This window comes from Phallusia mammillata, chromosome 3 (genome assembly GCF_965637545.1).
Source record: "Phallusia mammillata chromosome 3, kaPhaMamm4.hap1.1, whole genome shotgun sequence".
Classification (NCBI taxonomy): domain Eukaryota; kingdom Metazoa; phylum Chordata; class Ascidiacea; order Phlebobranchia; family Ascidiidae; genus Phallusia; species Phallusia mammillata.
In genome coordinates, this window is record NC_137254.1 from 4,453,780 (window position 1) to 4,478,271 (window position 24,492).

At 35.4% G+C, this 24,492-nt stretch overlaps 3 protein-coding genes across 3 annotated transcripts in view; 1 reads left to right on the plus strand and 2 right to left on the minus strand.

Annotated features, from left to right (window-relative positions):
- The window catches only part of LOC145219289 (uromodulin-like), a 121,201-nt gene that overhangs the window by 2,548 nt on the left and 94,161 nt on the right, over positions 1-24,492 (plus strand). The gene's annotated exons all lie outside the window — the stretch shown is intronic.
- On the minus strand, positions 12,429-19,406 carry LOC145218007 (CUB and zona pellucida-like domain-containing protein 1). Its single transcript, XM_080085407.1, has 13 exons — positions 19,346-19,406; positions 18,279-18,445; positions 17,993-18,143; positions 17,496-17,671; positions 16,963-17,101; positions 16,417-16,462; positions 15,552-15,717; positions 15,230-15,387; positions 14,368-14,539; positions 14,171-14,241; positions 13,877-14,066; positions 13,087-13,189; positions 12,429-12,574 (listed from the first exon to the last, which is right to left on the minus strand). The coding sequence occupies exons 1-13, from the start codon at positions 19,404-19,406 to the stop codon at positions 12,429-12,431; spliced, it is 1,746 nt and encodes a 581-aa protein (XP_079941533.1).
- The window catches only part of LOC145218008 (zona pellucida sperm-binding protein 2-like), a 48,953-nt gene continuing 47,073 nt past the window's right edge, over positions 22,613-24,492 (minus strand). Inside the window, exons 8-11 of the mRNA XM_080085409.1 lie at positions 24,418-24,488; positions 24,019-24,208; positions 23,670-23,778; positions 22,613-23,015 (exon numbers count right to left, since the gene is read on the minus strand). Coding sequence (XP_079941535.1) covers positions 22,852-23,015; positions 23,670-23,778; positions 24,019-24,208; positions 24,418-24,488 — 534 coding nt within the window. The 3' untranslated portion in view covers positions 22,613-22,851. The remainder of the gene's footprint in view (positions 23,016-23,669; positions 23,779-24,018; positions 24,209-24,417; positions 24,489-24,492) is intronic.

Genomic DNA, 24,492 nt, shown 5'->3' on the forward strand with positions numbered 1-24,492 from the left:
AAAAGGTGAAAAAACGTGTGTTGTCTCTTGTTATACATTAAACACTATTTACATTTTTGTTGCCGTTTGCAGTTATGTAAAGCAATAAAATATTCATCTGAGATTTTCTGTGCTTGTTTTGGCTTTTATTAATTTATTACAAATGGTTTATAGTTTTTACGCAGACGTAAAAATACTTGTTTATTTGTTAGCCTAAAAATGATATGTGAACCGCATCGACTGACAATATTCAGTCGAATACTTTTTACCTGGACTTTTCTTGTCAGATGGTATTTGTGCATTTGGTTGAACCTGAATGTAACAAAAATACATTAATTAACAAAGGAACACAAAATACAAAAAGATTGCTAACATTATTACCGGCTCTGATAGTGCTATATTGGCTTGTTGTGAGCACTCTAAAAAGAGAAGAAGTCATTATTAAGTACGTTTACATAACAGGTTAGGTAATAAAGGGCTAGTAGGAGATATGTGTTGACAAACGCTCCAATGCAACTGTTTACTGCAGTGCTCTTCAACCGGGGTTCCGTACAACCCTTACAGGCGTTCCGTGAACTTTAAGAGTTGCACAGGGGTTCACAGCATTTTGTTATAGCTATTCAAACATGAATGATTCATAATGACATTGTTGTGAACAGCAATGCTTGCCTGTACGATCTAGTTAACGTAGGTTACATCATTGATCTTGTGACGTAATAAACACAGCCTTGATACACTTAGGCTAAGTTGCGAGATAAATGCAGAAACGACTGATCCAAGTAACATGACAATGCGTTTCAGTGAATCATTTGATTGAAGTCAACTTTTGCGCTTGGGGTGTGCTAAGTAAAATAGCATGTTTTTTCTATGATACTTGTATTACATTAAAATTATTTTATGGGGGTTCCGCAAAGTTTGACAAAACACCTTGAGGGTTCCGTGCCACTATAAGGTTGAAAAGCACTGGTTTACTGAGTGACTGCAGGTAACGCAAAATCACGTCACAATACAAATATTTGTTTAAACCGATTCCCTCACTGCAAGAAACTGTATTTTTCCATCCTTATTTAAACGTTATTGGAGACTTGTTGATACACTTTCTAAAGATTACATTAGGCAAATTACCTCCTTGTTCCATAATGCTGTTGCAAAGATTACTATGTTGAAAACCAAACACAATTTACATTTAAAAGAAGATGGCCCATGTGCAGAAACCCTAAACTCATCTAAAAATTAAATATTAAATACTGTGGAAAGTTTTGCACAAACAAAAACACAGTTACAAGCCTCTATATATCAGTAAATTTGGTTGATTATTTAAACTTTCTAACAGCAAACAGTTATTACTCTTTCAAACAGCACACAATGTAAAACGAAAGCTGGAAAAGCCTAAACTACAAGTATCACACTCCAGTAAGCGCCATACAAACTGAATGCACAGGGTACATGATGTTGCACAACAATAAACAGAGCTTGCGTTAAGATAATAGTAATCACTTTCGTTTGCGCGATATATTTACATGTACAACTAGCGACTGTTACTTTTTTACCGACGATCGCAACAGGTTACGACAGATTGCCAACAAAAGCAAGATTGTTGCTTTACTAAAACTATTTTGTTCATGAAACATCGCCTTTAAAACGGCGTAAAAATTTTTGTTGTCCTACTTTCATAATGGAAAACAGACAAAAATAACTTTGTTGCGTGCCAAGTTGCAAATACTTTCACTACACTACTTTGTTTCGCATCTAGTATATGCTTTTTTTCAAATGCTTTGGTGAGTAAGGACTTTTCCTTTCCTGCTGGCTATACAGCAGGATAACTTAGGTTTTCGTCTGTTTAATTAGTCACAAGCATTTACACTGCAAACGTCCTAATACAAAAAATAGTGATTTAGCAAATAAATTGTACAATACTTTCGAACTTGGTTTAGCGAGTCAATTCGGAATGTTTAAGAAAAACATGTACTAATATCACATGCATTGTACTCATATCACATGCGTTTTTATGACCTTATCAATAGTTTTTTTTTACATCAGGAGCCATATTTTTTAATTAGATATAAATGCAGTTCCGATCCATATGGCTGTAGTAGCGACTAGTATTTTCATAAATAAACACAAATATTTAAACGATATCAGGAAATAAACGCAATTCCTCAGCAAATCTAAAACTTAAAACATCAAAGACATGTCATACGAAATATCTATTACAGCAAAGTGATAAACATTTATGTTTGAAACAAATTCAAGTTCTCAAGTACAAAACATAATTATAACCCTATAAAAATCATACAACACATTAGGAGACAAACCAGAAAATCCTCCTAAATCTGAATTGAACATGATACGCTATAAGCTATGCTATAAATCACAATCTTAAGAAACCAACGCAAAACAGTTCATGTGCACAAACCCTACACACCTCTAAAAAATTACAAAAAAACTTGGTTAAGTAAAATCGACACAAATGTAAGTTTATAAGACAAAAACATAGCTACAAGCGTTTATTTCGCACGATTTCTGCATATTCTTTGATGATCCTGACATATTTTTTTGCTAATTCTACCACACTAAGCAACAGTTTAAATCCGTCTAAGCCAGGGGTGGGCAAACTTTTCAATGCACGGGCCGCATTCAAAAGTTCTTAATGTTATCGGGCCGCATAGTATTTAACCAACGGCCGCCATTGTTTGCTTGTTTTTGTTTTAAAATAACTGGTGTAAAGAATTTGGTTTATATTATGTATATATACCATTTAACTTGATGCACAAGTTTAGCTAAACGAAGCTAACTATTTATGACGTCATAATCTGTATTGTGACGATTGCGGGGCCTGTTTTTTCTCATTGTTTGCACACAATAAGCGGATAAAAAGCCTGACGCATATAGTTACTAAGCTGGTAATCTTTTTTCCAGTCTCGCGAAATCTGTTTTTAGCAGTTTAAAAATCAAAATATTTGGCAAAATAGTTTTAGTTACGTCTCGGCCCAATGCATGTATTTTAAAACGGGCCACACAAACTCGTCTCCGCGGCCGCATGTTGTGCACGCCTGATCTAGCCCAAAAATATTTTCAGCTATGTGCAAATACGTTTGTTGTCACTTGACTAGGCAAAAATTGGTTAAAACGCTACAATTGTAATTGTTTCAAAATAAACAAGCATTTTAAGCACGTTTTTTTGTTAATAAATTCCTTGCGCCAACATTAAACAAGGCGAGCTGCTTTTAGTATCCATCCTTAGGTGTTGTGCGGGTCTGTGTTAATGATTCTAAACCCGTGTTTAATGTCCGTTTGCAATGTACTGCAACGACCTAAACTTGATCCAAAGTGACCAAAGTTTTGGCGTCAACAGTGCAAAGTCGGCTGTATTTGAAAACGTGAATAGCTTTTACTTTTATCGAACGAAGAAATTGTGTCAAGTGACGATTTGCATAATAACGTGGCAGAAACAACAGGCAAAGGCACATAAAAAGTATCTATGTTTAGTTCATATGCTGGTACGGGTACAACAGCACATGGTATAGGTATCGGCAAGTCGCACCCTCGGTACTTTTTATTATTTTTTAAAAACTCTACGCCTGTGCTTATAATACTATTCAGCGTTGCTCGGTAACTTTCTCTTTAAAATTTACTAACACTTGGCGGGCCGCATGAACTCCTTTGCCGGGCCGCATGCGGCCCGCGGGCCGTAGTTTGCCCACCCCTGGTCTAAGCAATATTATTATATTTGAACATGCTTTGTCGCTTTTAGAATCTTGATTCTTGATTAGATAAGACCTATCTTTACTGTTCACCTCTTCCTTGGATCAGCATGGTTCCATGGTAATGCTTTATGGTATCAAATGTAGACGTACGAAAACTATGTTTATATATTTGCAATTATTTTGGGAAGATGCACTTACCATATTAGCCCACACCCTACACGTAAGTGATACAAATAGCGCAATCTTTTTTAATTGACAAACTTACCAATTAAGTACCTATCCAAGTTTACACGATTCGCAAGAAACCTTTCCAACAAATAATAATACGGCTTTCAGGCAAGCTTTTGCATAAGTAATCGTACATTGCAAGTTATGACACAAACGGCTGTCAATGCTGTGGGCGCAAAAACTGAAGACAAGCACAGCGCAGAACGACACTTTAGAACTTGGTCTACATCACGTCACGCTTAACCGACTTTAAACGCTTTTCCATACAGGCGTGTGTGTGACGTAGTATGATCATGAAAAGAAAAAATTTGGGTGCGGTTTTCGGTATTTTCTATAGAGTGACGTACCCTAAACAATTTTTTGTGACGGAACAGCTCAGAAGTAATGACAATTTTTGACAATATTGTTTCGGGCAACATATTTCAAGTGCCCGTATTCGTACTTCTGTAATAACCAGGAGACAAAACGGAGGTATTTAAATTGTAATGCAAGGTTTAATTTTTTACCACGCAAATATAGGATTAAATCAGAACTTTTTATCTTGTCACACAACTGGGCAATTGGAAATCGTTAAAGTACTACACGCGTATATATAAGTACTATACAATAAATTCATTTACGCCAAAATCATTCAGCTCTCACCGTATGGTATGTTACATATTTATGCTACCTATGGACAGATACACGATTACACCATGATCGAAGTGAGCAAAATATAAAAGGCAATCTATCCAGATCACTGTACGAGAGGGTACTTCAAGGGAGCGTTTTGATCCCCAGATGGTAACAATTTTGTGATGTGGAGGGTGATTTAACTTTAAAAGGGACACGATTTCAACATTGATTGTATAAATATGTACCAAATGTGTTAGGGTTTACAACATATTTTATTCGCCTTGCAAACAAACTCCAGGGACAAGAAGTGCATCAGTTTACATGCTGCCATTTGTATGTATTGCGTTTGCTGGCGATTGTTTCTATTTAGTGATCTCGAGAGCAAGGTTGGGCATTTAATTTGCCACTGAGGCCACTTTTTAAGCCTATGTATGGTGACGGACTATAGCTTTTAAATAAAAGGGTAAGGAGTTTTCCATCAAACTTGTTTCGGTTTCACACTTCCTATTGGCGACTAGCGCTTTCGATTTCGCTAAACGGGTTGAAGACCCCTGCTTTGGGATATTATATACACAAGGTAATATCAGTGAGAACATTTGCGTTGTAATCTCACTCATAGTGACTACAGACAAACGAGATATACGTTTATGGGACAAAGTAACAAAACATATTCGTACCGCTGACAAGTGGCACAGCTGTGATGTGCTCACTCGAAAGAGAGAAAAACAAAAAAAAGCATTTTATTCGAGTACAACATAATGAGAGATGTTGCTACAAACTCTCGATCGCACTTTGGCCTTAAGCAGTTTAAACAAGCGTTGTCTGACTGCCCATATTTACAAAAGACTTCGTGCATTTGCGTTCCTTTTTGACTCAAAATGACACTTGAAAAATGTTGTACTGTACGAATATGGTTGCGATGTAACATCACCGGAAAGTACAGATGACAAGACACGCATGAAAATGTTCTACGGTAGATAAAAAACGCTCGATGACAGAATTGAAAACAAAAATTGCATTTATTTTCGTAAAGATAAAAAAGTATCTTTGGTTTCGATAACGAATCATGTGATGCAGTTTTGTTTATAGACTGTTCAAAAAATAATACTAGATATTGTGTATAAAAGTCCAAAAAAACACAGAAGAAATATTACAAGCCATTTTATGGTACACAGTTCACGGTTTTGATGATTCTAACCAGAAACAAACAAGCCAATATATTTGCATAAATCATGACGTTTCGACATCAACTTGTGTCATTCTCAAATGAATAAATCTAAAATCAAGCAGCGCGTAAAACCAGTAAAAGCAGTAAAAAAAGCAATAAACACAAGCGCGGAAGGCAGGTTAAAACATTTCATTATTATTTTTTGATGCGGTTTAATTGTAGGATCCGGTCTTGCTAACACAACAACTTATAGTAATATGGTTGTTTGAAATGAACAAAACTTGAAAAAGTTAGATTTTTTAATTATTAACCTATGTATACGTTTTGTTCAAACGCAATAGCAAGCATTAGTTGTTTGAGTGTCTTTTGGTTGCGGTTGTAACTGGTTGAACTGGTTTCGACCTTCATCACCATCTATACGTATTGGTTGTTCTGCTCATATCATGGTCGAAACTGGCGAACGCATTTCGGGCTATAAATAGTTTAACATAACAATGATGTTCACTCAAATACACAGACAGTATTTATGTGAATTCTTCCTACCATTGTTTTGACTGTCGAATTTATTATGATATTCTTGATGTCTCATCTCAAAGAAACCCTATAAAAGGTAACGCAAACTGAAAACGACAATATCAAAGCTATATGAGGCAAACAATTACTCTCACAAGCAATCAAAGTTTACCATGTTTGACGAACTGTTTCCTATATTCGAAGTATACTAAACAAAGACAAATACGTGTTAAATGCTGCTAGGTTGAAACCATTTTTTTCTAGTTTGTTGAAGTAGTTTTTAGTTTGGTTAAGTAAAAACACAACCAGTGATTTAATACTGAAAACACATTTATGTTTCTGTTAAACTATTGCTCGACTAGAGTGTCACTATTTTTCTTGTTGTCTTTTTCTATTCTTTCCTTTAGTTTATCGTTCTGTGTCGAGTGATGAATAGATATATTGTTCACAAGTGAATTAAAACGCATTTTAAAACTTACGTTTGGTGGCGGTTTATTACACTCTTCATTTCTTGGCAAACATAATAAAGCACATGGGCAGGAACTTGGCCGAATGGTCCGGCGCGCCTGACCCATATACAGACATAAAAAAAACCTGATCGGGATTCGTCCCCGGGAGAGTCCTGGGTTCGAAAAAAAAATAATAATAAAGCACATGCACCCATATTGTTCTCCAACTGTAATGAAAAAAAACACAGCTGCAAAGCAAAATATAAAACAGAACCAGCTAATTATATCTGATAAGAGAAACACACAAGCAAACGCAAGACAGACTCAGTTTACATTACAAAGAATACTCGGTAGGGCTATTAATCAAAACAACAACAACACCTGTCTTTTGTTACGTCACAGAAAAGCGGAAACGCAATTGTGCGTCATACAATATGATTGTTTTGTCATCAGCATACCAATACGGTTCAAGTCATCTGGGTTGCAACAGCGTAGGTTTGTAAAATGTACATTTCCGCTAAATTAAAAGAAAAGGTTTAGCCAAAAACGCACCTTGAAAACATTAATCCGCTGAACATGTTAAATTCCGACACAATCCGATTTAAAATAAGCATAAACCTAATCAGCGTTAAGTCTAAGTCTAAACAGACTAAATCGTGTTATATGAGCTATTGCTGCTAGGCATGGTATCAAGTTTATACAGTTCTTCTGCTCTATAAACTTGACTTGCATTCAATGTTATTTACTCTGATGAAGACGACCTATATGAGACGTCAAAACGTCGGAATAAAAGTACATTTGCCACAAGAGCTCCATAAACATAAAATCGTGTTGTTTATATTATTAAAACATCTACTATAAAAAATGCATTTATATTAATTCGTAAATGGAAAGATTTATGGACGACAGTGTAAATGTGTAAAAAAGTGAATGCAGTCACGTAACGCATATAATGCAACAAACAAAATAGTTTATTTATATGTTTATCGTGAAGAAAAATAAATGTTAATAGATGAAACGAGTTCCATAATGATAATCTAAAAACTAAATGTCGCAAGCAAAATTTTGTTGCACCAAATTCACCTGTTATCCAAATAATAAATAGTTCTTATGGTCATGTATCTTTGACAGGTATTGCACTAAATTATTACTTTTTTCACCAGATCCCATCTACCCCACAACAAATGTTCCTGCCTCAGCCGGTAAGAACGTATGCAAGTAATGAGGTATTTTTTGAAAGTTGCGGGTATATAAGTAACTACACCGGAAGCACCTTATATTTCTTCCATGAACCTAATAATGACTTCCAATCCAAATTGAATTGGAAAGCGTACATACTTAGAAAATACATTCTGGAAAATCAAATCAATTGAGTCCAATGGATTGATACTTAAAAACTAAATTCGTTTAAACCTTGTGTAAAACTCAAAATAAATTATGTTAGTGGGCAAATAGTAGTCCGACAGAATTAAATTAACATTTTTTTAGGTTCCGTTTGCATCACAACAATATCTTCTGCCTCAGCCGGTAAGAACATGGAACAGTTTATCCAAAAATAAATGCAAAAACTAACTGTTTCCATTTTTAACGGTTTTACAAAAAGATTGAGAGTATTTTATTAATAGGTAATAATAGTCTGAATTACGATGTTGCTTGTTAACGTTTTGAATAAGTTTCGATCGAAACAAATGCTGTCTTTCTCAAAAACTTGGTTATTTTTTTTTTGTTAGCATAAATGTCAGTTCTTTTTTTTTTCCAGTCTCAAATAGATAAGTGACGATGAAACACTTTGCACTACCAACTACTTCACCTTCACAGGCTATGCGCATATTTACCATTTGGTGCAAAACATTTTTTCACATCTGGTTTCTTTTTTTGTAACACTTAGAGTGAAGAGTATGAAGGCTTCCCGACCGACAAAATTGGTCATTGAAAACAAAAGGCCCTATAATAAATAAACACTAAATTGGCGAGCGATTTTACCCAAACTATTTTCTGCCATTCCTTTAATATTTTGACAAACTTTTGGATTTAAAACATATCTAGGGGATTGTCATTTTTGCAACAATGACATATGGATAAACTGATAATGAAAATATAATTTTGACTTTGATTAGGAAAGGCATTTTAAAAGAGCTATCCATACAAGTTTTTCTCATTTTTGATTTTTAGACGCAGTACAATCCTTTCCTTCAAGGCGGTCACATTATGATGGCAAGTAGCCTACATTGTGAAGAAGAAAATATGTTAAATCTAAATAACGATGAACGTATTACTCCAAAGAATGTGAAAAGCAAATGAGCAATTTAGTTTCAAAGTTTCTCAAGCTTTATTTTAAGTTCGTCTTTGCCGCTTTTCCATAGCAAATAAACACTATTTAAAAAAAAAATTAATATGTAAAAAGTTTTTGCTGCCTTGGTTCTTGAAGAAACGAGTAACATAAATTATTTAGTTTAAATTTCTTTTGAACATTCAGCGGGTTGGCTCAATTCCTTAATTAAACGCTGTGCCTGTAAATAATTTGTAGGTCTCAAACTTATTCACACGTTCATTTTCAGCCACCGCCTGTTTCACCACAATATTTTCTGCCCCAAACGGTAAGAAGGTTATTAAAAAAAGTATAATCATTTTCTTATGGAGCATGGTGATAAAAAGTTTCATAGTAGGAGATAACTCGAATTCATTCATTTTTTTACAAACTTTTTTTCAACCGCTAAATCTTTTTGCCATTTTATTTTTTTGCCCTAATAGTATAAACTCGTTTTTATTTCAGATTACTATCTAAACAAACAAACCCATATCTTAGTATTGAACTGTGTATAAACCTTGGAAAATCGCTTGTGCTTCTAGTTTAATTTTTATGTTTTAAATTTTGTTTAGCAAAAAGGAACTAAAGTAAAAAAAAATCTAACAAAATTTTTTGTGATTTAGGTTTCAAGTAATGTCGAATACGAAAAAAATGAATCCAACATAAGTTCACCAGCTCAATACCAAGGTAGAAAAAACGTATGTTTAAAGAACCAGGGAATTAGATTGATTTTAATGCAGGTTGCATAATGTTGAAACATATAATAATGGAGAGTTACTTCGTCACATTGTTTACTATACAATGTATTATAATGATTGACAGAAAAGTCTAAAGTATACATTCAATTCAAATTATACTCTTTACATGTTGTTTGAAATGATGTTATTTGTAAAAGAATGATTTAATTCAATTTGTTTATTACTGTAAAAGCACAAAACAAATATATAACTGCAGCTTATTGTTTATTATTGTTTTTCTATTTTGAACTTCACACAACGGCATTTTTATTTTTTGGGAAAGTGAAAACGGTTCCAAAAATTACGTATGATGAAGATACTGGTAATGAATCTGATGACGAGAAAAAGGTGATCGAATATCATCGGTCGTACGTGAGTGAATATGTAATATGCTTATGTATAGAGTTTGTCACATTTTTGTGAAGAATCAGACCACAAATTGTTTGTTTGTTTAAATGTAAGTACAGGGTGAATCAAACACGAAAAAGGCTGTATAAATGTGGTGGTTTTAAACACAAATTGTAGATTAAACTAACGTTTATTCCATGTTATTGTATTTTTTGTTTGTTTTACAATTGTTTAGCTTTCGTTTCGTTTGTAAAACAGTTTGGGGTTTGCAGTATTGTCTACCGTACTACGTTTCATATCTCAATGTAATGATTGACAAACCGGCGAAGTTTCAAATAGTTGTATCAATGCTATGCTGTTTAAAAATTACCTAATTTACTTGATACAATTGATTATAAATCAATAATTATTAAACTATCAGTTGCGTTTTGCTTAACCTGCGACAAACACAAACAAAGACGCAATTTAGTTTTTTTTGACAAAAGTTTTGTTTTGATTTTTACAGAGTCAGAGTAATGTTCAAAAAATTCCATCTGTGAAGGTAAAATGTTATAAAATTAAACATGAAACATTTTGTGGGTAGTTTGTTTCAATTAATGGTTGTGTTTCGCAAATAACATGCGTATTTAAGAATAATATGATGGTTAACATACATTGTGAAACAAACAATAACATTTGTTATTTACATGACATATCATTTAGGTTTCAGAAAAAGTAAAAATGGATCGACAAAATTTAAACCGACCACCTCATAACCTGGGTGAGAAATTTCGAGTTTATAAATTTAACAAAACTGTTAATGTTGCCAAACATTTGATCTTCGTTCAGCCAGAATTGCATTCGACAATTTTGACCCCAACGGACAACCAGCAGAAGAATCAACACAAATAAATAGAAACAGGGATAGATTTCGTCACAATCAGTTGCAACGTAGCAGACATGGGCGTTCTGCAAACTATCGTTAATTTCATAGCATAGAATGTAAAACTAAATCAAACTGTTTTACGTATCATGGCCGTAGCTTTCAAATGCTAAAATAATTTTTTTTCATGTTTTGACATACGGCTTGTTGATGATGCAGGATAAAACTTATCAACTTTCCAATTAGAGTCCAATCAGATTTTCTACCATTGTTGTAACAGTTTTGTTGTACAAAAGTCGCTAGTGCAGCAAGGTTAAATCAATAAAGCGATAGTTAGTTTTTAAGATACACATATTTAACATTTGAAAATATTAAATGTTTTTGCTTGTTTTACGAAACCATTTACAATTATTATTAGATTATGTTTAGATTATATCTCATTAAACAGAAGTCGCATTTTTGTGACTTTTTAGCAGAACAAAATTGTTGCCTTTCTACTGATGTATAAGCATAAAGTATTTATTACGTCAAATACATCAATTTGTTGTCATCCACCAAATGCCAAAATATCATTTGAGGTCGGTCAACTGGCAAATAGAAACTATATTTTTTACAGCCACGGATAAACTAATCTTTGCCAAATTAGAATGTGTTTGTTGGTCCAAGCAAATCGTAGTGAACTGCAGTGTAATATACGATTTAATTATTAATTTCGTTGCCTTAATACAGGCCTTTTTTGTGTAAGGCCATTTTCACGGTACTTTCTTGTGACACACCAACCAGAAAATCTCACTTATCCTACTGTTATGCCGACAACAAAGCACGCACGAAAGTTCAAAACACTTTGAAAAAAGCGAACTTTTGTAGAAAAAGTAATAAGCAACTATGTTCATTCTGTCTACATTCTGTCATTGTAATAATAATAATTATTCAAGACTAAAATTTAAGTCGACCTAGAAAAAAATCATGTAAATACAAAAATTTCAGTAAAGCAACAAGATTGCCTTTACAGTCACACGTAAATTCTGTCGTAGGCGTGGAAAAAGAGAAACAGTAGTTTTTGCAATACAGTCATGCAAACTTAATCAACAAATATTATGTTTACCAAAGCCATCTGTTGTACAGCATAGCGTATCATATTCCGGTTTGTCACCTAATGCGTTGTATGATTTATAGAGGGATGTTATTATGTTTTGTAAGTGTAAACTGAATTTGTTGTTTTTGTCCTGATTCATATTATAAGCTAAATCAAAAAACACAAGTTTGACCGTATGTGATTATATTGTATATAACAGTTAAATATAAACACAACAATACTTTGACAAAGTAATTTCATGTCGGCTATGAATGATGCATGTAATAAGTGAAATGATGCATAATATTTGTTTGATAACAAAATTAACAAACAGCTTTTCTGAAAAACAGCTTTAATTTGTTATTTGTTTTTATCTTCAAAAAGAAATATTTTTACATACACACAAACAATGCCATGTTAAGAATAATAGAAAATTCTTCTACTGGCGAATCTGTCTCGCATTGCGATCCCGGGTCAGTTTGCCCCATACGATGTAACCAGCTCCGATAATAATTACAGCCAGAAGAACAAACATCACAAGTTGGTAGCTGTTGCCAGCACCTTCAATAGCTTCGTTTCTTTTTCCTGTTGTATAAACGATAAAAAAGTCATGCTTAACAAAAACAAAATGTGTGAAGAATTGTTTATTTATTGCTTTAGCCAACCTTGAAACGGACATGTGTTCGCTACACTGATAAAAATCACAGTATATGTCAAGATTACAAGAGGCCATCGAATCAGTTTGGTTGTCAAAGCAACGGATACAAGAAAATGAAAATTAGTGATGGGAATCGAACCCATGAAATATATTTTATGATAATTGTCTTATTTTATTTACCTTTTTATATGTGTCTTTTAGTGCTAGTCACATTCTTATTTTTGAAACAACTCATGGAAATCGAATAAAAGCTGCGGTTGTTACCAGTCAGGTTTATCACATATACGTAAGTAAGCAATCACCAAAACACAGCATACTTAAGTTATTATGCCCCAATATGTGTCACTTGCTTGATAGAACTACAAATTTGCTACGAAAACACATGTATCAGCAATATTATCTAGAATAGATATTAATTGAATTTTCCTCATTGTCTTACCAAGCACGTAACCGGTACCTTGAACAATGTGCACTGGCCCTGCAGAAAGCAATTGATTGCGACCATTGTCTTCAACAGATCGCCGTTTCTTACCAGAACAAGACTGCAAAAAGAATTATACAAATATTGATATTTCATTGTACACCAGTTTTATTGAAGGCGTCATACAGAATTAAGCCCATCACGGCACACATATATTTACATCATAGTTCTCCAGGCCGATTAAGGGCCGGTCTCCCTAGCGATTTCAACATAGGACAGCGTAGCCTGTGGCGGAATATTTACCGTTGCTCGCACTCCAACCAAATAAGAGGGTTAAAATTATTTTTAAATTTGTATGTAAACTACACACAGTAAACGTCGTATTTTTATTGTGTTTCGGATTAAAATAAAATATAGGTGGATGGGGGTCGAATTCCTATCAAGGTTATGTTATGATTCAGGCGCGCCGTACCATTCAGCCTTTTTGCTGATTAGCCACATAAAATCAGCTGGTGACAGGAAATATAAAGTATTGGCAAGCGAACCTAGAAAACTTTGGTATGGAAGCAACAGAATATAAAGCCATTCCACCCCAATATTTTTAATGGTACAACTGGACATAAACGCCAAAGAAATTCTTAAGTTATTTAGAGACATACTGTCTCGATTGTTTTAGAGCAATACCCAGGAATTTTGTTCTGAAAAAAAAAAACATATCATTCTCCTTGACCTTTTGTTTTTCGACCAACACTATTTTGCTAAACTTTATTCTCTGTTGCAAGTCTAAAATCTACTCTAATCAAGTCACCTGTCCAGGGCATTGTCCAGTTGAATTATGACAGACGGTCACGTCGCAGTGGATGTAGATAAATTGTTCTGCGTCGGTAAAGTTTGTCCACACAAAGCTCATCAGCTTGAACGTTGCAAAGTTGGATTTGTAATTTCGTAACAACGTCTTCGCGTCGGCAGCCTCTTCTCCACTGGGTGGCGCAACGCATCTAATAGTTTCGAAGCTGGGTTAATCGTAGTGAAATACAGATACAAAATTAATCACTAAACAAATAAGAAAAACATTTGTTGAGGTAATGCAGGTAAATCTTACCCGCTTTGTACAATTTGGTAACTCGGCAAACTATCGGAGTTTTCATTGCGTGTCGCCCAACAGGCTTCCAGCTGTGCAAAAAGGTATTCCACTTTAAAGTATGAATTGCAAACTAGACCAAAGATGCCAGAATAATGTATATTAAATCAAAGAATGCAAGGTTTTCTTGCACTAAAAGCAGTTTATTTTCAATTCACCTGGACAATAAAGTAATCATCGGCTGCAGAGATCTCATCAAGTTTAAGTTTAGCAAAAATGTAGTTGGGTACAGTTACTTCTCTGGGCAAGCTCTCGTTTAAGTATTCGTTGCTAAATAGATTTAGGGCGACATCCAACGTTCCTGCTTTCTTTGCAAAAATTTCGTCAAATCTAAAACATATAAAAGTTTAACAAACAGCTCACTGTTTTAAACTCCCTTAGGTGCTCGCGGGGTTTTTAAAAGCAAAATAACAAACTTCATTAAAACCATGTCTTTAGAAACGTACAGAATCAATTCTGTCCTTGTTTTGTATCATCATGTTGTGCTTTGATTGTATCGGAAATTGTATCTACAAAAGAAAGCAATACAAACACACTCTCCACAACATTTTGGCATTATCTGAGAAGTACTAAGCCACCCCGTAACGATTTTGCCCCCTAATATGGCAAAGTGCACATAACAACCGAAATTACCGAAAAAAGGAAGGACAGACAAACTGTGATCTGTGTCATACATAGTGTGACAGGTGCTGTTGGGTGCATGCTTTGTGACATGTTGCAGATGTGATATAGTTTTACCGTATTTCACGTCGTGGGGGCCAGGTGTATTGTGCCAAGGGTAGATTTATGTGTTCTGTGTCGTGTGTAATGTGTTCACAGCCGTATGTCATTCGTGGAGTGGTCGGATGTTTTTGTCATGTGCAACATCCTGTTTTCCTTTTGTCAATTTGTTTCCAAGTGTTGTCAACAAAAGACGACGTGTTACGTTTTATGACGCCTACTGTGTGTCTTGTACATGTTGTCTTGTGCCGAATGCCACTCCATAGCTGTTATATAATGGTTTGTTTTTCTTTTCCTTACCCGATTTGTGTACTAATTTTGGATGACGAGATAAGAAGGTCTGCGTCAAATAAACAAGTCACATTGAGCTTGTTTTGAACGTCACGCTGGATCACTGCAGGGGATGGAGCAAGGAATCTCCAGATCAGGAAAGACACCGACACCATGCCGTTTTCATTCTGTATATGAGCACGAAATTTACATCATGTTCCAAAATTGGCAGCTTTTTATTATGCAGCAATAAAAGCCTATTACACTTTATTATTACCCCTAACGGATAATGTTGTCTTAAAAAATAATAAGGACATATGATCTATGAGTTCAGAACAAAATCCAATTTTACCTTAAAAACACCTTTGCATTGGCCAATGTCAAACGTAAACACTGGGTTTGACCCCGTGACCTTGCAGCTGTCATTGAGTTGAGAAAGGGAGGTTTCCCTGTCCAATGCGATGTAAAGAGTGTCGTCGAGTTCGTAATCTAATCTGTTCTGTTGATAAGCTGTTACTCTGCGAATATTAGATTGTTAAGTTTATGTACATTTTATAAGTCTAGACAGGTGACACTAAAACGCTGAATGGGCGCGACGGGCGGGACGTCGTGAAAACTGCTGAATATCGGGTTAAATTGCTGACGGTTAGAGCTATTAAAGTTGGGATAAGGTTTTGTAATAGAAAATCATTAAAAATAATTCCGCCGGATACATTCCGCAACCGAGTTAAACATGCGCCTGAGACGTCAAGCAATCCCCCGCCATAGCATTTTTGCCGAATGTCAGGAAATAGCTGAATAAGTTTTAGGCAGGGACATTTTTTTGATTCATATACTATTATAAAACCTCAACCCAACCCTAATAGCACTAACCGTCAGCAATTTACCCGATATTTAGCGGTTGCCCACTCCTCCCGCCCATCCCGCCCATTCAGCGTTTTAGTGTCACCCGTTTAGACAACCACTTATTTTTTTCATTTTTCAAACATCTATACTATGTTGCAGTTTTTCTAGCGGCATCCCATTAGAAGACCCATTGCTAATCAGTAAAAGATGTCTCAATCAATAAAAAACAAGCAATTGCACGCTTATGACAAAACAGGCAGCACAACAAAATGCTTGAAATACTTCAAATTTTTTCAACAATCTTCTGATTATTACTTTCAACAATTATCAATAAATTTCACAAAAGAATCAAAAAGAAAGTATTAACCTACCTTATGATCAAATTTTCAGTCCTACATTCAACAGTTGGTTGTATTTCTGCACAAAAAGCATTTTTAAACCGTGATAATAAAGTTCGAGCACTAGTCCACTTTTTATGGATGAAAATTTACTGCTACATATTAAATTAGTTATTTCATTGCTTTTATTAAATTTGTTATTTCAAACATTTCATGGCTTTTGTATTGTGATAATAAATTAATGGATTTTATTTACCCCGCATTTTTATCATATAAAATGGTACAGCTTGGCATCAGCGAACTAACAAAATGATGTAATTTGGTGAGACAGAACCAAAAATAAGAACTTGATGTCAAAAGAGCCCGTGGGGAACTCTCTAGAATGTAATTAGCTAAACCAAAAGGAAATCTATAGCACTTGTCGCAATTATTCGGTGTTATCTTATTGACTAGATCTTAGTTTTTAAAATAAATATTGAAGTTTTTTTACATCGTACCACAACCCATGCTAGCTGAGATCAAGTGTATTATTATTATTTGCATGTCAAAATTGTGTGCCTGAAAGAAGATTTGCCTCACCTACTGTCGCATTAAATCCTCTGTATTGCCCGCTACCGTCGGTCAAAAACACAACAGTAAGATTTGTTGCTGTCATCGTGTAATCAGATGATCGAAGCGTCCCAGAAAATCTGTCCACAATACCCTCTTCGTTCTTGAACTGAAAACAATACTCCATTTAGTTACTTTTCGTATGTTCAGGAATGTTAACATTATGCCGCAGGGGGGGCGCACTTTTTGTCATAAAAGGCCGCATACCTTCTTAAAGCCGCAAGTTTTTCATCATTTAGTTAGGCGCTTAACAAAAATAGGATTTCACTTTAAACAAATTTATTGCTTTCCTCAATATTAGAAGTGAACTTTTTCGCACTGCAAAATCAGTTTATAATAAATATGTTACTCTAAAATACATTTAAAAAAAAAACTTAATCATGTATTACTTTCAGTGCGTGCGGCAGGAAATGTCCCACAGATAACAAACCGTTTCCACTCGATTATATGCGTTGTCAATATCTCCTGGATTTTTAGGTTATATTATAAGTTAAGACACTTACGTATAGAATGTCGTAGTTGGTTTCAGTGTCAAATGAGGAAAATTGGAACAATAAGGTTGTGCTGCTATTCATTTGAAGTCTCCAAATACAACCAGCAAGGTTGGGGTAGTTACCAGGAAACATCGGAGAGAGTAAATTGTACGGTATATCAGCAACATCTTCCCCGCACGAAGTAACTATAAAACACAAAAAGTTTAGCTTGAGACGGTGCAACTAGTAAAAATAGTTCCAGCAGTTGTTTTGACCATCGTGTTGTCAATTTTCTGTGACTTATATCTAGTTGTCGATTAAAAGTGCTCATAAACTACGATTTATTGTACATTGAAACTGTGTTTAAAAATTATCCTTTTACCAATTAATTATTAATATACAAACATTTCCGTCAGCAAAAGAATAGATTTGACATCATTTTATTTGTTCTTGATACCGACCCGAAAACATGTTTTATCTACATGCCTAAAGTCTCGGTTGTAAATTGAATCGTGTGGCAGACTTACATAGGTGTATCATAAACCACACAGGTTCCGATGTGAGGTTTGTGACACAAGATATATAAGCAGACGAGCTTTCAACGAAAACCGGAAAAGATAAGCCTCCACCTTCCAACGTTCCTGCCAATTTACCTTGGTCGTCAGATCCCTCGTAAATCTAGAATTTTTTAAAAAGCGTAGAATTAAAAACAGGTATATAAAATTGTAAGAAATGAAATTCGAAATTATCGGGGAACAAACAGATGAATTTTGAACTGAGCTCATTGCAAGGACAAAGTTTGTAAAGTTTTACCTTGCAAAAGTTGTTTGCAGCAAGCTGTCCCAAGCGGAAATGCGCAATTAACCGAGAGGAATCTCCAGTTGAAACAAATCGTATGGCCCATGTGTTACAGTTAGCGGAAATTGCTGCATTATAATAAGCAGCGCTTACATTTTGCACTGCACACTGTGTGTCCGAAACTAAAAAAGTAAAACAGTATAACAAGCTTATGCTCCCTTACATCCTGTATCACGTTTGGCATGATGGCGTCTTTCGCCCAATTTGGTTGGTTAAGCCAGTATATTCCAAAGCTTTCAATTTATGAAAATATGTATCTTTTAATGTCGGCAAATATAACGCAAAATCTCTCATTGTGTCGTATGGCAAGCTATTGTTATGTGACACAAAGGGTTTATGGGATGCTACTTGGTTGGTGTACTGCGGCCCGGTTGTCACAATTTGTTAAAGAATAGTATACAACATAGCACAAAAAAACATAAAATGTTTATGTACCAATATTTTCGTTACAAATTTGTGACGTAACAGTAACTCGTATGCCCTTCCTTGCAGTATCGAATCATTTGCCATGTGGTGTTAGTTTTAGATTGATTTTAGAGATGTTAGCGTGGATCTTTATATTGTTATTGAAAATCTATATCAAGTTGAAAACGATGCTTTGCACGACTTCTCCTAACCACAACCAATATTTTCATGGATACGAACGTATTAGCAAAGAAAGTACTTTTTTGCATTAATACCAATGTAGAAAATATTTAAACAAATACTAAACAAAATATCATAAATGTGGTGCCTGAATTTTTGTGCCAGTGCTAAAACAGTGATTTCCAACCTTTATCGCTTTTCCCTTTAAGTCACCTTTGGGACCCGTAGACCCATTAAGTAACCATCAAAATCCGTAGTCCTATTTTTGTAGCATTAGGATCTGTGATACTTGCAACACATTCTCAATTTCTTTTGGATGATGTTTCTAGTGAGTCTATACCTGTGGTCCTCAAGAAAACAGCACTATAAAGTTTAATCTTATTTATTATACATACCACTCAAGTTGAAATCACAAATAAAATCACAAAGTCACTAACCTCGGTGCAGCGTACTGAGCGTGCTGACAAAAAGCGCCGCTTTTAATAGTCGACTTGTCATTTTTCCCTTTGAAAATAATAAACAATAATACCACTGACTGCCTAAAATCTGAAGACCCTACAACAAACATTTCATATTTGGGTATAGTGGCACTTAGGTTGGAAACATGAAACTTCTCAATATTTCCTGACATTTATTTACCAAGCGCCAAGCTTGCGACGCGGGCCAATGACGACTGAATTACAGCTCAAATACAAGAGGAAGCAATCAAACTGGTAAATTGACGTTCGGTCAACCTGCCAGAGACTTTCCCAGCACAAGCAGACATTTTGGTCATTTACAACGCCACCGAAATACCATTTCATTCAGGTAAAAATATTAAAAAACGGTACAATTGTAAGCGAAATTAGTTAGGTGAACCAGGATTTGGCCTAGGAATTTAGGGAAAGGCGAGGTGGTTAACTTTCACTGAACAAAGCAAGCTTACCCAACCCAATCCCCTATTATAGCGGATCACCGCCCTTAACTTTCTAGATTTCCCCTGCACTTACGGCTGACTGCTAAAGACAAAGGTGTAATGTTCACACTGAACAACTAATGTAAGTTTAATATAAATAATAAATATAAAATTGAAAGAACGTTGGCTATCTCCAAAGTTTCAATAAGTTACAACACAACACCGTCATGCTTTGCAGCTGCAATGCGAACGCTCTAAACACCACAAGGCCCAGGCAAGAACTGCCCTAAGTATAGCACACAATATGGCAGGTCAAAAGTAACATGATCTTTCCGGCCAATCACAAACGTGCAGGCGCGACTCGTCGACGTCAAAATCACTGGTGCGAGAGAGTAGTTAATTAAGTAAACAAAAGTAGTTTTGGGAAAAGTTAAATATAGACAAAGTGTGCTTGTAGACAAAGTAAAAACAAATTAAATATTATGTAGTGAAACGTTGTTAAATATAAACAAAAAGTATGAGGGAAATGTTTGTTAGTTCATGAAATGATTTTCCATTTCAATTTAATCTTCCATTAACGTGTTTCCACCGGCCAAAAGTTTATTATTCTTTGATCCAATCTCATACGGAACTTATTGTTGTATGTCGCACGTCAGTATTAGTTTGTTTGTTGTTACTTACTCAAAAAATAACCGTTTGTTGTTAATACTAGAACAGTGATTTCCAAACTTTTATATCGCTTTCTCCTTTAAGTCACCCTCGGGACCCGTAGCCACCTTTAAGTAACCATCAAAACCCGTAGTCCGATTTTTGTAACATTAGGGTCTGTAATATTTGCAACGCAAACTCAATGTTTTTGTACTATGTTTCTAGTGAGCCTACGCCCGTGGTCCTCTATAAAGTCACTAACCTCGGTGGAACATACTCAGCGTGCTGACAAAAGAGCCGCTTTTATAAGTTGACTTGACATTTTTACCTTGGAAAATGATAAAGAGTAATGTCATTAACTACCTAAAATCCGCAAAACATATCACATTAGGGTATGGCGGCACTCCTGTTGGAAACCTGAATCTTCTCAATATTGTAAAAGAATCGAGCCATTAAATGATAAGCTGCCGATAGTACACTCTGTTTCGACCTATAAGGTCTTATCAGTGCAGCTGGTGACGAGCGATCGGCTGCATTGCCTAGTGTAGCCATTTAACGGACCTTGGGAGGAACAGGGCAAAAACCTGGAAGCAATAGGGTAAAATCCCATGCCTCACCTAGTCTATGTGATGCCACAACTGGGCATACACCACAGAGGAAACTGGCTCACAATGGCCAAGCAACTGCTTGGGAACCAAAGCGAAGTCGGCTCAGTGTCACAGTATCAATGTAAAAGCATCGAGCCTTTAAATGATAAGCTGCAGCTTCTCAATATTGCCTGACATTTCTATTTGCGAAGCGACGCCAATGACGACACAATTGCAGCTCAACAACAAGAGGAAGCAATCAAACTGGTGAATTGACGTTCGGCCGAACCTGCCAGAGACTTTTCCAGCACAACCAGACACTTTGGTCATCTACAACGCCTCCGAGATACCATTAGATTCATGTGACACTATTAAAAATCGGATAATTGTGACCGAAATTAGCCAGTTGATCCAAGATTTCGCTTAGGATTTTATGAATAGGCGAGGTGGTTAACTTTCACTGAACAGAGTAAGCTTAACCAACCATATCCACGAATATAGTAGGCCCTGGATTTCTCCTGCACTGAAGGCTTACTGCTAAAGACAAAGGTGTAATGTTCACACCGAACAACTAAAACAGGTTTAATATGAATAATAAATATGGAATGGCAAGAACATTGGCCATCTCTGAAGTTTTAATAAGTTACAACACAACCCGACCACGTTTTGTAACTACAATGCAAACGCTCCAAACCCCATGAGGCCCAGGCAAGAACTGCCCTAAATATAGCACGAATTATGGCAGACCAAAAGTCACATAACATCAGCGGCCAATTACAAATGTGCAGGCGCGACACGCCGATGTCAAAATCATTGGTGCGTGACAGTAGGTAATAAATATGGCAAACAAGCGGTACGTTTTAAAAGTGGCATTATAAAAAATAAGGTGTAACCCAAATTATTAAAAAATCAAAGTGAAATATAAACATATGTGTTTCCACTGTTCAAAACATTTAATGGATAAAAATGTAAAAATAGATAAGACCAACCAAATCTAAACCGTTAAAATACCAGTCTAATAGAGCAACGAAACTCATTTGGATTTTCTTTCAAACATAAATATGTAAAATGTGTATTTGTTTGTGAAGATTTGATTCAACAGATTATACATGTTTGTCGTAGGTTGGTTTGTATCCGAAACTAAATGTAACGTTGGAAACAATCAATACACTAGGTGGAGGCATTAAGTTAAAAATAAAATCGTATTCAGTCACCATAAGAAACAATCCCAACTTGCAAACCAAATCCACCACAAATAAGCTTGTTAAGCATATTTCCTCTCGACATCCAAAAACTTGTTTAATACTTAACCAGTAAATGTTTTGACCATAAAACTTTATTCTGGCTGTGACTGCCATTTCTAAACTTCCATTCTAGTTTTACTTAGTGGTTCCTATGAATCATGCAAATGTAGCAACTATTAAAAAACAGCAATTTGCTTATAATGTTACAAACTTCGTAGTAGTTCCTCTCACAATTTAATTAAGAGATACATGCTACTCTAAAATGGCTAATTGAAACGTGAAAAGCAAAAATGTGACTTTGGTGGCCATATAACCAATACGCACACAGTATCAATTGCATCCGATTATATTGTTTTTCAGTCATAGAAACATAAACACTTCGACAAGGTATTTTTTCAGACAACAATAGTAAATATAAGCAGTAAATATTCCATGTACTGTAATGACTAGCTTTGAACCCTCTAGTTTGAAATCTAAGTTTAGTTGTTGTTTGGGGGAAAATTGTAAGAGTTTTTATGTCGTCAGAAACAGTACAATGTTATCTGTGAAAAGTTATTGCGAAATGTTATCTACAGACTACTTTGTTTAGATTTTGGATCTTGGGCAATTATGCCCCATACGAGGTAACCGGCTGCAAAAATTACAGCAGCCAGAAGAACAAACATCCCAAGTTGGAAGATGTTATAAGCTGCTTCATTAGCTTCATTAGCTTCATTTCTGTCTCCTAGAGTGTCTGCAGAAAAAGAAGGTTTAACTTAGATAAACATATGTGCATGCGAAAGCATTTGTTACGGGAACTAGAGCTTAACACTTCATGCAGACTAAAAATAATACTATTCTTATATATACATCGAACGAGACCAAGAAACTTAATGCCGAGTCAAGCTGATTATCAATGCATTTCAGTGCGACCAGAAGTCGTAGATTAAACATTCAGTTGATGGTGGGATTCGAACCCATCGCATACCATTATTCAGTACTAAGTATTTCGTTTTTAAAGTAACTTTTTTGTTTTCTGGTCAACTCAAGGCCGAGAATGTTTCCTATATAAAACTTCAAAAAAGCGATGCATAAGTTAGCCAAGTTGGCCGAGTGGTTTAGTACAACCGACTTGTGTTCAATAGTTTGTGAGTTCTAATGACTATTAGTTAACGCATTTAGGCGTTGCCGGCCCATCGAGGATGAAATTAAAACAAACAAACAAATTCACTGTCATAGAAACAGGAGAAATATTTAATAATTGAGGCCTAATATAGCTGTAGTAAATATGTCCCCAATGGTTTTAGTTGATAAATACAACAATTTGATAACTTGAAACATAGGCAACTGCAGTAATTTGTCCTGAACTAAGTTAATATGTAGAAGAGTTTAATTATTGTGTTGGTACCTTGCATAAGCAAATACTTGGTAGTTTGTAAGATGTGCACTGGCCCTGCAGAAACTCGATGGCTGCGTCCATTGTTGTCAACAGATCGTCTTTTTTTCCCACCACACATCTGCAAATCAGTATAATATTTATAATTTTTTTATGTATATAAGTATTATTAAGGATAAATAAAGCAGCTAAATGTAATCTGAAAAAACTCAAACATCTTGTTTTTTCTATGTTCATTTCAATTAAAGCAAACTTATTGACAAATAAGTAAATCAAATATAATCCACTTTACTTGCAATGATGTAAGCAGCTGGACGAAGTACTTATTATGAGCATAACACAACAAACAAACTCAACTCACCTGTCCAGGACATTGTCCAGTTGAGTTTTGACAGATGGTCACGTCGCAGTGGATGTAGATAAATTGTTCTGCGTCGGTAAAGTTTGTCCACACAAAGCTCATCAGCTTGAACGTCGCAAAGTTGGATTTGTAATTCCGCATTAACATCTTTGCATCGGCTGCCTCGCCTCCACTGGGTGGCGCAATACATCTAATAATATTCACATCAATGTAAGCAAGTAGAAATAGGGCAGGAACTTGGCCGAACGGTCTGGCGCGCCTGACCCATATACAGACATAAAAAACCTGATCGGGATTCGTCCCCGGGAGAGTCCTGGGTTCGAACCCCGTGAAAAAAAAAGTTGAAATAGAATGCACCGTTCGAAAAGCAAGAGCATGTCAAACACAACTACTGCTTACCCGCTTGCTACAACAAGGTAGTTCGGCAAACCACTGGCGTTTTCAACTCGTGTCGCCCAACATTCTTCAAGCTGT

Coding starts and splice junctions, on each gene's coding strand:
- LOC145218007 (XM_080085407.1), bottom strand. CDS start 19,406: ATGACAAGTCGACTATTAAAAGCGGCGCTTTTTGTCAGCACGCTCAGT. Junction 18,446..19,345: donor GCTCAGTACGCTGCACCGAG/GTTAGTGACTTT, acceptor TTACTTTTTTAG/TTTCGGACACACAGTGTGCA. Junction 18,144..18,278: donor CTGCAAACAACTTTTGCAAG/GTAAAACTTTAC, acceptor AAAAAATTCTAG/ATTTACGAGGGATCTGACGA.